Source organism: Hemitrygon akajei, chromosome 19 (assembly GCF_048418815.1).
Source record: "Hemitrygon akajei chromosome 19, sHemAka1.3, whole genome shotgun sequence".
NCBI lineage: Eukaryota > Metazoa > Chordata > Chondrichthyes > Myliobatiformes > Dasyatidae > Hemitrygon > Hemitrygon akajei.
Window position 1 is genome coordinate 44,842,868 of NC_133142.1, and position 17,365 is coordinate 44,860,232.

The following is a 17,365-nucleotide window of genomic DNA, read 5'->3' on the forward strand; positions in this document are numbered from 1 at the left end:
GACGCACTTTGGGAGATTTATTAAGGGTATGACTTACATAATGAATGGTAGAATTCTACAGATTGTTGTGGAATAGAGGGACTCTGCGGTAGAAGTCAGAGGATAAGATTACGTAGAAGTATATGGAATATTTGTGTTCACCAGCAGGGCAAAGAATATAAAAACAGGGAGGATATTACACAAATTTTAGAACATTGGCTAGGCCTTTGCTGCAGTAAAATGTACAGTTCTAGTCACTACGATATAGGAAAGGATATCACTGCATTGGAAAAAGGCACAAATGAGAGTAAATAGAAAGTTACCTGTTTCAGTTATGAGGAGACTACCTAGACTAGGTTTGTTTTGGGCTGTACAATTTTATAACTAAATTAAAAAATTGAAAACAAGGAATGCAATAAATGAATCTGAACTTCAACTTTCAAACCCTTTCCAACCTGTTTTCTTCATTTATTTATTAGATTTTCAAGCAGAACCATTTGCTATAGCTGGAAGTTACAAAGTAAAAATGGTACAAATATCAAATACACTGACTCAACAGTGAAGATGCAAAGAATAGAATAATTTTGCAACCAGAAAAGTCTTTAACTTAAGTCAGATTTCAGATAGAGCAAAGTGTCAACCAGTCTCCCTGATGATCAAACAACAACACACACAAAATGCTGGTGGAACACAGCAGGCCAGGCAGCATCTATAGGGAGAAGCGCTGTCGACATTTCATCTAGTCCTGAAGAAGAGTCTCGGCATTTTGTGTGCGTTGTTGTTTGAATTTCCAGCATCTGCAGATTTCCTCGTGTTTGCTCCCTGATGATCAATATTTTAAGGAAGTAAGGCTTTATAAGGCATTTGTTATGCCGTATTTGGAGTATTGTGAGCAGTTTCAGGCCCCATAGCTAAGAAAGGATGTGTTGGCATTTGAGAAAGTCCAGAGAAGGTTTACAACAATGATGCTGGGAATGAAAAGGTTAATGTATGAGGAGCATTTGAAGGCTCTGGATCTATACTTGCTGGGGTTTAGAAGAACAAGGGAGTGGGGCTCTCATTGAAACCTATTGAATATTAAAAACCTAGACAGAATGGACATGTAGAGGATGCTTCAAATAGTGGGATCATCTAGGATCTGAGGGCAAAGCCTCAGAACAGAAAGACATCTCTTTAGAACAGGAGGAATTTATTTATTCAGAGAGTGGTGGATCTGTGGAATTCATTGCCACAGACAGCCACGGAGATCAAGTCATTGAGTATATTAAAAGTGGAAGTTGATAGTACTTAATTAGTAAGGACACCAAAGGTTATGGGAGAAGACAGGGGAGCAGACACCATGGGGCAAATGGATTACTTCTGCTCTGATATCTTATAGTCTCATCTTAATAAACTGTAAAATTAAAAGATCAAAAATATTCCTATGCATCAACAAGTTGAAAATAGAATTTTCAAAGTTTACTGAAATGTTTAAAGTTACAAGACTATCTATACCAAAGCAATCGAATTAGTGACAGATTAGCATTTATGCAACATTTTTCATGCTCATTCAAGATATTCCGAATTTTTTTTAAGATAAAGAACCTGAGAAGTGTATTCACTTTACAGACTTAGAATCCAATTTTTATTCAGGTAGCTTCCACAAAGCAATGCAAACAAGAACCAGATATGTTATTTTTAATAATGATGCCTCATCAAGGTTCCTAGGCTTAATTCCCAGACTCCTCTTCTAACTAATGTAATTGTACTTCAATCGATTTCCTACAGGATACTGGCCCTTGGTTTCTCACTTCCTCCAATCTCAAAAAGCCAACCTATTTTGAAATAGCACTGAAACAGCAGCCTAAAATTCACTGGAATAACTCTCAAGCCCACAGCTTTCTGATTCAGAGGATGCAGTATTACTACTGAACCACTGATGACACATGAAAACATACTGCAAGAAAGAAATTCTGCTTGTCAGTACACTTCTACAGAGTATCTTCTGCAAAGGAATAACTACAGGTTGAAATATATTTTTCTGCACAGGTTAAAATATATTTTCTGCACAGATTGAAATATTTTTTTTGGAGAGTTATTTGGTGATCTATTTACCCATGACTATTATAAATTAGAAGTGGTCATAAAATTTGCATCTGTTATATTCATGTAGGTTGAAAGAAGGAATTTAAAAGTTTGCATTAGAATACTAAACTAAAACAATTTTTGCAGTCAGCTTTGATGTTGCTGATCAAATCAGCTTAAAGATGTCCATAACACGACTAAAATCTCTGTATTGCATGGCACTAAAATTACCACCAAAAGGCAGCAGTTATTCCAGATGCATGCAGAAATTTTACATTGAAACTAGTTTCCATAATTTAAATATATCATGGTGACAGACAGAAGAACTGGTGTAATTCATCTTCTACCAAACCTTCTATTTTCTTCATGTATAACATAAATCCATAAGCAAGCTTTATTAAATTATGAGCAGCAGAGATATTCACAGTCTTCTCCTCAGAGTAGGGGAATCTACAACTAGAGGGCATAGGTTTAAGGTGAAAGGGGAAGGAATTAAAAATGGATCTGAGGAGCAAGTTTAGTGCACAGAGTGCGGTAGATATATGGAATGAGCTACCAGATGAGGTGGGTTAAGCATGTACAACTGCAATAGGAGCAATACAAAAACTTATAAATCGCACAAAATAAACTCGTCAAAAACAAACCTGCCCAGGTGAAATGTGGTCAGGTATGCCTTCCAGAACAGAGATGTTACTACTTTCGATATCCAGCACGCACAGGACAGGTGTGGACTTTCTCACCAGGGTTTCTCCCCAGTCCTCCCAGTACACAAAGTCATCTCCCTGTAAGGTAAGCAGCAATTAATTAGAACACTGCTAAAAGCTATGCATAGCATCCAAAAACCAGTTTACTGGATATGCACCATTTGTTTTTCTCCAAGCTAGTCTAAACCAAATACATTCAAGTTCAAAGCAAAATATTACTTTAAAACCTGAAACTTTTCCCTGAAGTGAATCTTTATTTATATGCTAATCACCTCAGGACATAGAAACAGAGTGAGTAGAAAATGATTAAAGAAGTGAATGACACTGTACTTTCACAGGCTTCTCCTGTTTTTCGGGTTTGATGCTGTCCTCATCCTCTTCAGTCATATCAATTTGTGGCTTAGGTTGGAAAAAGGATTCTGTTTTGGGTCTTTTCTTTTCAGCAATGTACAGGATGTGAGTCTCAGAGTGAGACCACACAAGACAACCAAATTGATCTGAGGAGAAAATAAGAATGCAATAATATTAAAGAATATAATAAGACTTCTTAAGAATGAATATAGTACTCTCTTATCTAATTTATAGTTAATTTTTACATTAAGCAATTTTTAAAATCTTGCAATCATCCCATGTTTGGAGTTGTTGCTGTTGTTCCTTTTCGTGCCTTGTGGTGCATCGGGTGGCATTTTTGCCATTTCTGTAGCATGTTTTTTACTATTTTTTACGAGGCTCAACCCAGCATGGATGAAAAGCGTGCAAGGAGCTATCTGGATTCAAACTTGCGACCTCAAAGTCCAGTGCTGATGCCAGTACACCAGCAGTCAGCATATTTGGAGTAAGCTACATAAAACTTATATTTTCTGGGAAGGTAGAAGTCTGCCTATTACTTTTTAATAAACAATCATTGAAAAAATAGCCAATATGCTCCTGCTTATGCCCCTGAAAGTTTCCTCAACATTCTCCCCCAATTCCCTCATCCCCTCAGTTTTATTTAGCTAGGACTAAAAAATTTTGGTAACTATTAAAGGGGAAAAGTGCCCTCCTCCCCAGTTCTTCCACAAACAGTTCATATACTATACGCACTGGTCTTATAAACAAAATGAAAACTGTTCACTTCCAGCTAAATCCATACCATCTTCATACACTTTGCCATGCTTGTCAAGTGCAGTCAGGTTTATGCTCTTTTCCTTGGAGTTTTTATTCCAGATCTGTGAAAGCAATCAATAAGTGTAAATATACAGGCAATAAAGGACAAGATAACATATCCAATGGAGTTGGATAATTAGTGGTAAATAAATATCAAACCCATTACACTGGGCAACAAACTTTTTCAAAACTGTTGCTTATGTCAGAATTGTTTTTTGGTTATGATAGACAGTTTGAAGCAGAACACAAACATAATTTCAAAATATATTTGTATCACTTAGGGATGTGGAGAAACAAAATTTAACTTTTTTTGAGTATAACGCATTTAATTGTATAATGGTGTTGGCATTTTGCAACAGTTCAACTAAGCTAAAAATGTTTGGTTGATGATTTTCATTTGTACTCAGTTTCTGAGGCTTCTTGCTTAAGTGTCCAACAATAATCAGCCAGCAGTGATGGATTCTAGTTGCCTTGATACCATTTCTCCTTGACTGCAATATCTAATGAAACCTTTTACCATGCTCAGCACTGACAGTGCCAAGATTTTCAGGGAAGAAGTCTAAATGGGAATGCACAAAATGTATCTTTAGAGACATGTTGTACTTCATGGTTTTGTATGCTTGTTGTCAACCAGCTGCACATAGTCTGGTGCTCTGCAGTTGCCAAGAAAATTTTCAATAATATCCTTTAATGCCTTCCATGCGATTTTCTTCAATCCCGCTCAAAATTCTTAGAATTACCTGTCATTAATAACCTGTGTGATTTGTGGACCAAATGTGCCTTCCTTAATCTTGGCATCAAGTATATTGACATAAATTAAGATATGAAATAATAAATGCAAGCAATTTTTTAAAAAAAATGCATGATAGGAACATTTCATGGTGATTTTCTTGATTGGCAGCCCAAAATCGATAAGAGACACACAAAAGTATTCAGGAAGCAAAATCTTTGTTGTCCAATGTTATCAGTATATGAGTAAAATAAATTATCTATTTAAACACTGATTAATAAAATTTACAAAAAAATAATAAAGTATTCTAATTAGAGACACATAAGCAATTGCATTAAAAGCTTCAGAGTTTGTCCCTAAAAATGTAGTTATGTAACACTACTTTTTCCAGAATGATTTTGAAGAGAAAAGTGACAATAGCATTTATTTCTACTGTTTTTTTTTGTCCTCTAATGAATGCTCCATTCAGACTATTATGGTGCCATGACATGGAAGTTACAGTCAATAAAGGTGAAACAGTGTGAATGTTTTTATGATGCTATTAACTTTTCCAAATACTTTCTTCACTGGAAATTCTTTTGGAAAGGGAATTTGTATTTATGAAAGAATGGTATTGGAAAACAAAATGGACCACTTTCACTTGCTTAGTCAGAGGGGACGGAGAAAAAAATCTGTACTTATTGATTTCAAGGAAGCAAAGCAGCAAAGAAATTAAAAAATCTTCATAATGCATTAGACAATAGGTTGATACAAGACTTTGGAGCAACATGAAACCTCATAGACGTTTCAGCTAGGAATGCCCAAAGAATAATTTTAAAACAATGGAGGCTCGAAAAGGATTTTTACTATCATTATAGATATGTGAGGAAGTTTTTATTTAGTCCCTTTGTCTGGAATGGCCTGCTTCCTATAAACATTAAATTTGGAAATAAATATTGCAGTGTAATTGGCTTTTTGACAAGCAATAAATTGCTCCTATAATACTTACCTCCAGAAATTGTTTTTCTTCTCCTTTTTTGTTTGTGTGTTCTCGAAGTACAGCCTTTAAGAATCCAGAGGGCGAGTCTCTGCTCAACAGCCTACATAAAGTAAAACAATAATTTTGCAGCACAAGTTCTGAAGTATTTCTACACAACCTGTAAATTTAGAGGGATTGCCTTGTTCTAGTGCATGAATCACAAAAAGATAGCAGATAATTTGGATCTGTACTCATTTTTCTGAACTCTAAAAAAAATGAGGTATGACCTGATACAAATATTTAAGATTTGATGGGGACTTGACAAGGGAGATGTTGAGATGTTTTCGTTAGTGGGAAAGTCATGAACAAAGGGACATAGGCAGAAGAGGCTGGTCATTAAGAACTGAAGTAAGGAGAATTCTTGGCGATATAGATCAGTGGCGAGCAAAGCATTACATATAGAACACAGAACAGTACAGCACAGGATTAGGCCCTTTGGCCTACAATGTTGTGCCAAACCAATTAAATGAGTAATGAAATGGCCAACTAATCTCTTCTGCCTATACAATGTCCATATCCTTCCATTTTCCTCACATTCATGTGCCTATCTACACATCTCTTAAAAATCCCTAATGTATCTGTCTACCACTATTGCAGGCAGTGCATTCCAAGCACCCACCACTCTCTGTGTAAAAATCTTACCCTCACATCTTTGAAATTACCCCCTCTCACCTTAAATGCATAGCCTCTGGTATTAGACATTTCAACTCAGGGAAAAAGATACTGTCTGTCTTTTCTACTGTGCTTCTCATAATCTTATAACCTCTGTCAGATCTTCCCACAGCCTCCGCTGCTCCAGAGAAAACAACCCAAGTTTGTCCAACCTCTCATAATACCCAATATTCCAGGAAACATCCTGGTAAACCTCCTCTGCAACTTCTCCAAAGTCTCACTATGTTTCATATAATGGAACTGTATGCAATATTCCAGATGTGGCCCAGCTAGGTTTTATAAAGCTGCAACATAACTTCCTGACTTTTGAACAGAGTCTCAACTAATACAATCTGCCTTCTTAACTACCCGATCAACCTGTGTAGCCACTTTCAAGGAGCTATCTTGGACCCAAAATTTTTTCTGCTCATGAACACTGTTAAGTGTCTTGCCCTCAACAATATACTGTCTCCTCACATTTGACCTACCAAAATGCAGCACTTCACATTTGGCTGGGTTAAATCCACCTGCTATTTCTCTGTCCATATCTGCAACTGATCTATATTCCACTGTATTCTTTGCCAGTATTCTATGCTACCACAACACCACCCCTTGTTCTGAAGCTAAGATCGCTGATGATACATGACTCAACTAGAGAAAACATTCTTCCTGCATCCAGTTTGTTGAGCTCTATTAGAATTTTGTAAGTTTCAATGAAATTACTCTTCAGTTTTTCAAACCCAAGAGAATACAGACCTTGAGTTTGGAAGCATGAAAACTCCTCATTCAGTATAGCACAAATGAAAAACTAGGCTAGTGAACCTTTACCTCACACTCTCTGTCTCAAGCATACCCTTTTCAAGATAAGGGGAACACAGCTGCTCCAAATAAGATCCTGCCAAGTCCTGCATGGACAGAGTGGATGTGGCAAAGTTGTTTCCTATGGTGGGGGAGTCTAGTACGAGAGGGCATGACTTAATGATTGAAGGGCGCCCATTCAGAACAGAGATGCGAAGAAATTTTTTTAGCCAGAGGGCGGTGAATCTGTGGAATTTGGTGCCACGGGCGGCAGTGGAGGCCAAGTCATTGGGTGTATTTAAGAAAGAGACTGATAGGTATCCGAGTAGCCAGGGCATCAAAGGTTATGGTGAAAAGGCAGGGGAGTGGGAATAAATGGGAGAATGGATCAGCTCATGATAAAATGGCGGAGCAGACTCGCTGGGCCTAATGGCCAACTTCTGCTCCTTTGCCTTATGGTCAATATAATGGCAGAAGACATTTGGACTTTTGTATTCAAATGCTCCTGTATCAAAGAGGTACACAGCATTTGCCTGTTTCTTGCTTGCTATTCCTACATTCTGTGTGTACAAGGACATCTTGATTCCTTTTACCATCAATATTTCCCCACCTGACAGATTTAAAAAAAACCTCTGTATCTCTATTGTGCTTATCAAAGTGGATGATCCTATATTATACTGAATCTTTCATATTCTTGTCTACTTATCATGTCTATGTCACAAGAAACTTTTCGTTTACATCCTTTTCTCTCCAGTTATGATCTTATCCAGCTAGTCGCTATTTTCAGGGTTTGGCCATACACTTCTAAGCCCCACTCCTCCATGTATCTATACAAGAGCTTCTTCTGTGGTACTAATGTAACTGCTTCACCTATGTCTTCTGGCAGCCTGTTTCATATACTCACCACTCTCTGTATGAAAAAGTTGCCTCCAGGTCCCTTTTAAATCTTTCCCCTTTCATTCTAAACCTATGCCCTCTACTTTTGGGCTTCCCTAACCTGGGGAAAAGATTGTTACAACCACCTTATCTCTTGAAAAATTTCTGTAAGGTTATCCCTCATTCTCCTACATTCCAAAGAATAAAGCTCTAACTCAGCCAAACTTGCCCTGTAACTAGGGCCCTTTGGTCCTGGTAACATCCTTGTTTTTTTTTTGCTGAAGTCTTTCTAGGTTAACCGTACCTTTTCTATAACAGGGTGACCAAAACTATTTACAGTACTCAGAAGTCCAGCCTCATCAATGGCTTATACAATTATAACATCATATCCCAGCTCTGAAACTCAATGCCCTGACTGATGAAGGCCAGCATGCTAAATGTCTTTTTCATTAGCCTGTCCTCCTGTTACACTGTTTTCAATGAACCATGCAATGACAGACCATAAGATCGTTAAGATATAGAAGCAGAAATAGGCCACTTGGCCCATTGTGTCTGCTCCACCATTCCATCATGGCTACTTTACCATCAGGGGTGCAGTGCAACCAGAGCACCGCTCCGGCACCTCTGTAAAGATAAGTCAAAATAAACAAGTGGGGAATGTAACAGCGGCCGCATATTAAATAGAGGGAATTTTATGGAAGCAGGGGTTGGGGAGAGGGGTTGGTGGCTGGTGGGGAAAATACCACTAATAACATTAGGATATTTGATCATTTTGGTGAAATCCTGGAGCTGTGACTGTTTTGTGAAATTCCTCCTCGCTCTACCCGTTGTCCCAGCACACCCTGCTGTAGCCTCCCGCCATTTCACAGATCCTCTGTCTCTCTCCAGCATTCATTGTTTCAGCATTATTCGCCGAGAAAATAAAAATCTTGACGTTTTGAAAAGTGGCATGTCGCTTGCTGAAGTGGGCCGTAAGGTCGGTAAGAACAAATTGAGCATTCGCACAATAAAGCAGAAAGAAGCTGAAATTCGTGCAAGTGTTAGTGCTACCCCGACAACGGCAAAAATGGTCTCTCTGGTTCGTGTTAAAGTGCTTGCAAAGACTGAGAAAGTATTAAGTGTATGGCTAGAGGACATGTCACAGCAGCATAACCCTGTTGACGGCAAAATTATGTGTGAAAAATCTCTTAGCCTCCAGAGCACTACTGTGAGGGGGCTGAGGAGAGCGAGAGGAAGGAGCTTAAGGCTAGTAAGGGATGGCTGGCTAGCTACGTAAAGTGCTACGGCCTCAAGAACTTAAAGATCACTGGAAAATCGGCATGGCAGATGTACCAAGTATCTTATTATGGAGCCGATCAAAGTACACGCCTGAAGTCTCTCAGAAAAAAAATTGTTGATCACAAACGATCAAAAGCTCACACTGCTGCTCTAAGTGTTGAAAATATAGCTAGTGAAGATGCTCTTGGAAATTTATGCGACACCATGAATGCTTCACATCTAAAGGCAACTTGTTCAATTTTTCCTTCTGCACATTATTTAGCTCAGAATGACAGACCATACTCTGATCACTTTGGCTTATTTTAATTTCAAAAACAAATGGTATTGGAATTGGAATTGGACTGCATTCCCACACTAGTGCTACAGAGATAATTAATCATATAGCCATTAATATGAAAAAGAAAATTTGCCAGCATATCAAGCAGATAAATGGCAAATTTTCTGTCCTCATTGATGAATCAACAAGCCTGAACATTAAGACTGCCCTAATAGTTTATTTGAAATGTGGAAGTGATAAGGAAGGTGATCCCCATTTTATGTTTTTAGATCTAATTGAACTGCCTGATCAGAAAACTGCAACTACTGCTAAGCATCTATTGAACTGTCTCAATAACCATGGGTTTGATGACTCCTACTTGAAACAGAACACTGTAGCATTTGCTAGTGATGGGGCGAGTGCAATGCTTGGTGTCAAATCTGGTGTTGCTACAATTCTCAAGGAACATTACCCTGATGTGATAATTTGGCACTGTCTTAATCACAGATTAGAACTTGCAGTAGGTGATTTGGTGAGAGAAGTTCATGGAATAAATCATTTTCAATCATTTATGGACAAATTGTACTCTGTTTACAGTAGATCACCTCTAAGTCAAAAGGAACTGTCTGAATGTGCCTCTCAACTAGAGCAACAAATTTGCAAAACAGGCCGTTCTGGGCACCAGGCGAGTAGCTAGCTCGTTTCAAACAGTTTCAGCAGTGTGGCAAAATTATGAAGCACTGTGTTTTCATTTTGAAAAAGCAATGAAGGGTGAAACCAGATCCGGGAGTGACAGAAAAACCTATGAAGGTCTGTTGAAAAGACTCTCTTCAGAACAGTTTCTATTGGACTTAGCTCTAATGTATGACACGTTGCATGAACTTGGTTTACTGTCAAGAGTGTTTACAGAAACTCACTACTACGATTGTTCACGCAGACAAAATGACCCAACAGAGCATAAGATCAGTGCACGGACTGAAAGAGCAACCTGGTACAAAAACTCTAGAAGCTCAACAGGCAGTTGAAAAGGGAGTTTGGAGAAATTACCTTAACAAGCAACAACAAAATTGTCTCCATTAATTATCTACAGTTTCTTACTAGTCTTATAAACAATTTGCAGCACCATATGTTGACGGCAACATCCTTGAAAGGTTCTCAAACTTCTAAACCTCAAAGTATGTATAAATCCCTGCTAAATGAAATGTGAGTCCTTTATAAAGATAACTGGCCTGCTGAAATACCACCTGATTATGGAGAAGCTGCAATATCATCTCTCTGTAAGAGGTTTAAGCTTTCTTCTTCCTCTGTAATAAATGCCTTCAGAGATTATGTGGAGGATCATGGACACTGCATCCTCCAAGATTTACACCCATTACTGAGCTGCTCACAAGTTATTCCTATTAGTACTGCCGAGTGTGAGAGGGGATTTAGTCACATGAACTTGATAATAACAACAACACGCTCAAAAATTCTCATAAATCATATATCAGCACTTATGTTTGTTAAACTACACGGACCTCCTCTAGTTCATTGGAATCCTGCGCCGTATGTCACATCATGGCTGCAGTACCACAGATCAGCAGATGACACCAGGACAAGAGTTGCTTAAGACCCCCGAACACATATTACACCTGACCCTTTGTGGAAATTATTGTGAAACTTCTTATTGGTGGCATTTGGTAAGCAGGTAATTACTTTTAAGTTGGTAAAATACATGATCACCGTCTTTCTTTACTTGCTTGATAATTATATTTTATGATAATTAGTGAGTGCAACCGTGCAATACTTTGTCATATTATTAAATTAATTATGTTTTATTGTACCAGTTATACACTGAAATGTAGTGATAGGCTATAACCTTGTTAATGTCTTAACTATCACTATATTTCTGTGGAGCTCTGGAATTCATATATTTCTTTCATCTTGGTTTAGTGCTTGACATTATAAGAAGCCCTATTCATATAAATATATGTCACACCCAATTTGTGTACCTGCTCATTACACGAATGGGGCAAGGAAGTTGTCCAGTACATGAAATGAGCAGGTACACAAACTGGGTGTGACATATATATAGAGAGGATATAGGAAATGGCAAGCAATTTGGCAGCTCTGGCACCTAAAAAAAAAGCACTGCACCCCTGTTTACTATCCCCCTCAAACCCATTCTCCTGTCTTCTCCTTGTAATCTTTGACACCTTGACTAAGAACCCATAAACCTTTGCTATAAATATACTCACTGACTTGGGACTCCAGAGCTGTCCATGGTAATGAATTCCATAGATTCACCACAATCCGACTAAAGAAATTCCTTCTCATCTCTGTTCAAAATGTATGTCCCTCTATTCAAAGGTTGTGCCTCCTGGTCTTAAACTTACCCACTATAGGAAACATGCTCTCCACATCCATTCTGTCTAGGCATTTCAATATTTGACAAGTTTCAATGAGAACACCCCTCATTCTTCTAAACCTGAGTGAATACAGGCCCAGGACCAAACACTCCTCATATGTTAACGCTTTCTTTCTGGGAATCATTCTCATGAACTTCTCGTGGACCCTCTCCAATGCCAACACATCTTTTCTCAAATAAGGGGCCCAAAATTGCTCATAATATTCCAAGTGTAGTTTGACTAATGCCTTATAAAGCCTTAGCATTACCTCCTTGCTTTTGTATTCTAGTTCTCTTGAAATGAATGCTAACGTTGCATTTGCTTACCGGGCCACTGACTCGACCTGCAAGTTAACCTTTAAGGAATTCTGCATGAAAGTGTCCCAAGTCCCTTCGTATCTCTGATTTTTGTATTTTCTCCCTGCTCAGAAAATCAAATGCCTTTATTCCTTCTACCAAAATGCATGACTATACACTTTTCTACACTATATTCCAAGGTTTTCTGCAGACTCCCTGCTTCAATACTACCTGCCCCTCTGCCTATCTTTATACCGTATTGTAAATTTGGCCACAAAGCCACTGGTTCTGTCATCCAAATCACTGACGTATAATGTGAAAAGAAATGGTCCAAATACTAACTAGTTACCGGCAGCCAAACAGAATAGGCCCCCTTTATTCCCACTCTTTGCCTCCTGCCAATCAGCTAGTCTTCAATTCAGCTATTATCTTTTCTGTAATACCATGAGCTCTTATTTTGTTAAGCAGCCTCATGTGCAGCACCTTGTCAAAAGCCTTCCGAAAATCCAAGTAAAGAACTTCCACTGACTCTCCTTTATCTATCCTGCCTGTTACTTCCTCAAAGAATTCCACCAGATTTATCATGTGCCTCTAAGTACCCAGAAACCTCATTCTTAATAATGGGACTCTAGCATCTTACCCACCTCCGAAGTCAGGCTAAATGAGTTGGAGTTTACTTTCTTCTGCCTCTCTCCCGTCTTAAAGCATGGTTATATTTGCAAATTTCTAGTCCCAAGGAACTATTCCAGAATCCAGTGATTCTTGAAAGATCATTAATAATACCTCCATAATCTCTTCAGCTACCTCCTTCAGAACAGTGAGGTACAGTCCATCTAGTTTAGGTGACATATCACCCTGCAGACCTTTCAGCTTCTCACGCACCTTCTCCTTAGTAATAGCAACTACACTCACTTGTGCCTTCTGACACTCTTGAATTGGATAAATGTGAGGTTATCCACTTTGGTTGCAAGAACAGGAAAACAGATTATTATCTGAACGGTGGCCGATTAGGAAAAGGGGAGGTGCAACGAGACCTGGGTGTCATTGTACACCAGTCATTGAAGGTGGGCATGCAGGTACAGCAGGCGGTAAAAAAGGCAAATGGTATGTTGGCATTCATAGCAAAAGGATTTGAGTACAGGAGCAGGGAGGTTCTACTGCAGTTGTACAAGGCCTTGGTGAGACCGCACCTAGAGTATTGTGTGCAGTTCTGGTCCCGTAATCTGAGGAAAGACATTCTTGCCATAGAGGGAGTACAAAGAAGGTTCACCAGATTGATTCCTGAGATGGCAGGACTTTCATATGAAGAAAGACTGGATCGACAAGGCTTATACTCACTAGAATTTAGAAGACTGAGGGGGGAACTTATTGAAATGTATAAAATTCTAAAGGGATTGGACAGGCTAGATGCAGGAAGATTATTTCCGATGTTGGGGAAGTCCAGAACAAGGGGTCACAGTTTAAGGATAAAGGGGAAGCCTTTTAGGACTGAGATGAGGAAAAACTTCTTCACACAGAGAGTGGTGAATCTGTGGAGTTCTCTGCCACAGGAAACAGTTGAGGCCGGTTCATTGGCTATTTTTAAGAGGAAGTTAGATATGGCCCTTGTGGCTAAAGGGATCGGGGGTATGGAGAGAAAGCAGGTAAAGGGTTCTGAGTTGGATGATCAGCCATGATCATACTGAATGGCGGTGCAGGCTTGAAGGGCTGAATGGCCTACTCCTGCACCTATTTTCTATGTTTCTGGCACACTGCTACTGTCTTCCATAGTGAAGACTAGTGCAAAATACTTATTCAGTTCATCCACCATTTCTTTGTCCCCTATTACTACCTCCCCAGTATCATTTTCCAATGGTCCAATATCCATACTCAATTCTCTTTTTATCTTTATATATCTGAAAAAAAATTCTTTTTTAATCCTCTTTTAGATTATTAGCCAATTTATATTCATAGTTCAGAGATTTTTATTTGCCTTCTGTTGGTTTTTAAAAAACTTCCCAATCCTCTAACTTTCCACTAATTATTGCACTATTATATGCCCTCTCTTTTGTTTTTATGCTGCCTTTGACTTCCCATGTCCGCCACAGTTGCATCATCCCCCTTTTAAAATACTTCTTCATCCTTGGGAATTATCTATCCTGTGTTTTCCAAATTGCCCCCAGAAATTTTAGCCATTGCTGTTCTACCATCATCCCTGCTAGTGCCTCCTTGCAATCAACTTTGGCCAGCTCCTCTCTCATGCATCTGCAATTCCCTTTAGTCTACTGTAATGCTGATGCATATGACTTTATCTTCTCCCTCTCAAACTGCAGCATCAATGCTATCATATTATGATCACTGTTCCCCAAGTGTTTCTTTACCTTAAGCTCAATAAACAAATCAGGTTCATTACACAATACCCAATCTAGAACTACCTTTCCTCAAGTGGACTTAACCACAAGCTGCTCCAAAATGCCATCTCATAGGCATTCTACCAATTTCTTCTCTTGCAATCCTGCACCAATCTAATTTTCCCCAATCTACCTACATAATGAAATCCACCATGTCTATCGCAATATTGCTGTTATTACATTATATTCCTTTTCCATTTCCTGTTGAAATTAATATCCCACTTCCTGGCTATCGTTCGGGGACATGTATATAACTCCTCTCAAGTTCTTTTTACACTTGCAGTTTCTTAACTCTACCCACAAGAATTCCACATCTTCTGATCCTGTCACCTCTTTCTAAGGATTTCATTTAATTTTTACCATCAGAACCACCCCAGCCCCTCTGCTTTCCTGCCTGTCCTTTCAATAGAAGGCATTTCCTTGTTAAGCTCCTAAATATGATCTTCTTTCAGCCATGCCTCAGTGATGCCCACAATATCATATCTGCCAATCTCTAACTGCACTACACGATGATTTACCTTATTCTGTATATGGCATCCATTTAAATATAACACCTTCAGTCCTGTATTCATCACCATTTTAAAATTTGCCCCCAGGTTACACTTCAACTCATCCCAATTTTGCCCTATCATCTGCCTGTCCTTCCTGACAGTCTCACTACACACTTCATTGACTCGCATACCAACTGCCATCCTTAGTCCTATCACTTTGATACCCATTTTCCTGCCAACTTAGTTTAAACCATCCCAAACAGCTCTAGCAAACCTGCCCATAAGGATATCAGTCCCCCTCAAGTTTAGGTGTAACCCATCCATTTTGTATTGGTCATACTTTCCCAAGAAGAGAACCTGATGATCCAGAAATTTGAAACCCTGCCCCTGCACCGTACTTAAGTCCCCCTATTCCATTACATTCCATAATATGAGTCCTACGCTGCTTCGACTTTCCAAAATTCTTCACCTCACACTTACCTGTACTGAAATCCATTTGCCATTACTCCACCCAGTTCCCTAACTGATCAACAATCCCCCACTAATTTATGAAAACTTAGAAACAGAAGTGTGATTACTTGGAAGAACATGCAGAGATCTGGAGAAATGTCATTTAGGACTATATGCAAAGTCAGGAAAGGGCATTAAGAGAGGGAAAAAAAAACCACAAAACAAACATTCTATATCCCAGCGAACCTTTCCTGTGAAAATTAGATTATTTTGTTGTGCTAGCAACAAAAGCAACTGTAGAAAAAAAATTTTCATGTTCATTTATATCTGCTCTATTCAACACATTTCACTGATGATTTGACAAGCACCAGTAATTGAATTATATCTGACAATGTCCCAAAGGAAAACAGAATAGATTGGTCCTGATCTTTGCAATGCTATATCAAAATGAATTAAAAAAGTTGTCTAGAAAAATCCAGATGACGGGCCAATTTTTGGCTAGGTATTCAGACTCTCTACTGGACACATAACGAAAATCTCTCTTTAGTCTCCCATTAATGGGATGAATCATATAGGTGTCGTGCATAGCAGTTAGCATGGCATTGTTACAGCTTAGGCATCGGAGTTTGAAATTCAATTCTGGTGTCCACTGTAGGCAAAAATCTATGTATGGATTTCCTCCTGGTGCTCTGTCCAAAGACGAACCAGTTAGTAAGTTAACTGGTCATTGTAAATTGACCTGTGATCAAGCTAGGGTTAATAGGTTTGTTGCAGGGTGGTATGGCTCAAAGGGCCTGAAGAGCCATTTCCATGCTGTATCTCAATACAAATAAAGAAATACTCCATAAGTCCCAGCCATCATGATTATGCAATGAAGTGGAATGATCTAGGTGTGATGACTAGGTCTTGGGCAATATAAGGCCTGATGGCTTTTAGTTAGTTTGTTGTTATTAATGGTGATTGAACTACTTATAAATCACTGCTTCTTGGGATCCAGTTCCAATTCTACATTAAGTACTGTCTGCGTAGAGTGGAGTTTGCAAGTGACCAGGAGGGTTTTCATGAGGTACTCTGATTTCCTTCCATCCCCCAAAGATGTGTTGGAGGCTTAATTCATTATGGTAAATTATTCCATGCTGTAGGCATATGGCAAAAGGAATCAGAGAAGTAATGGGTATTTGAGAAAGAAATAAACTACACGGCTAAAAGGAAATAAAGAGAGGGGAATGAGACTAGCGGGGTTGCTCAGTTGGGAATTGGCAGGGTCCTTCTGTGTTGGAATAAATGAGTAAAAATGTAAGAAAAGTGCTTAAAAAAATCTATTCATCTTCCCAGCCTAATTTGGCAATGGCGTTCTTTCCCTGCAATAAAGTGTACCATCCCATTAGCTCCAGGCATTTATCCTCAGCTCTGAGCCCATGGCACAATCCAATAGCAGGCCAAGGGGATGGGCATGGAGAATGCTGATATGTGCCAAATTCAGCTCATTTCCGACAACCTCTTTGCAAGCACTTCACAAGTGTTTAAATTGGAAATAATCTGATCTGCAAGGAGAGTATTTACAAAAATTCTCTATGGAACTACCAGCGGTATATAAATTTAGATTTAATTTATTTTACTTATTTAGAGATATAGCATAGAACAGGCCTCCCTGTCCCAATAAGCTGCGCCAACCCAGCAACCAATCTACTTAACACTAGATCAGAACAAGTTACAATGACCAATTAACCTACTGACCAGTACGTCTTTGGACTGTGGGAAGAAACCAGAGGACCCAGAGGAAACCTACGCATTCATGGACAGCACATACAAACTCCTTACAGACAGCACCAGAATTGAACTCCAAATTCC

General features: G+C 38.9%; 1 protein-coding gene across 2 annotated transcripts in view; it reads right to left on the minus strand.

The window, feature by feature from the left end:
* Positions 1–17,365, minus strand: part of apeh (acylaminoacyl-peptide hydrolase) — a 76,782-nt gene that overhangs the window by 39,295 nt on the left and 20,122 nt on the right. For both annotated transcript variants that reach the window (XM_073072439.1, XM_073072440.1), the window contains exons 4-7: positions 5,612–5,702; positions 3,880–3,955; positions 3,078–3,244; positions 2,688–2,825 (exon numbers count right to left, since the gene is read on the minus strand). In XM_073072439.1, coding sequence (XP_072928540.1) covers positions 2,688–2,825; positions 3,078–3,244; positions 3,880–3,955; positions 5,612–5,702 — 472 coding nt within the window. The remainder of the gene's footprint in view (positions 1–2,687; positions 2,826–3,077; positions 3,245–3,879; positions 3,956–5,611; positions 5,703–17,365) is intronic.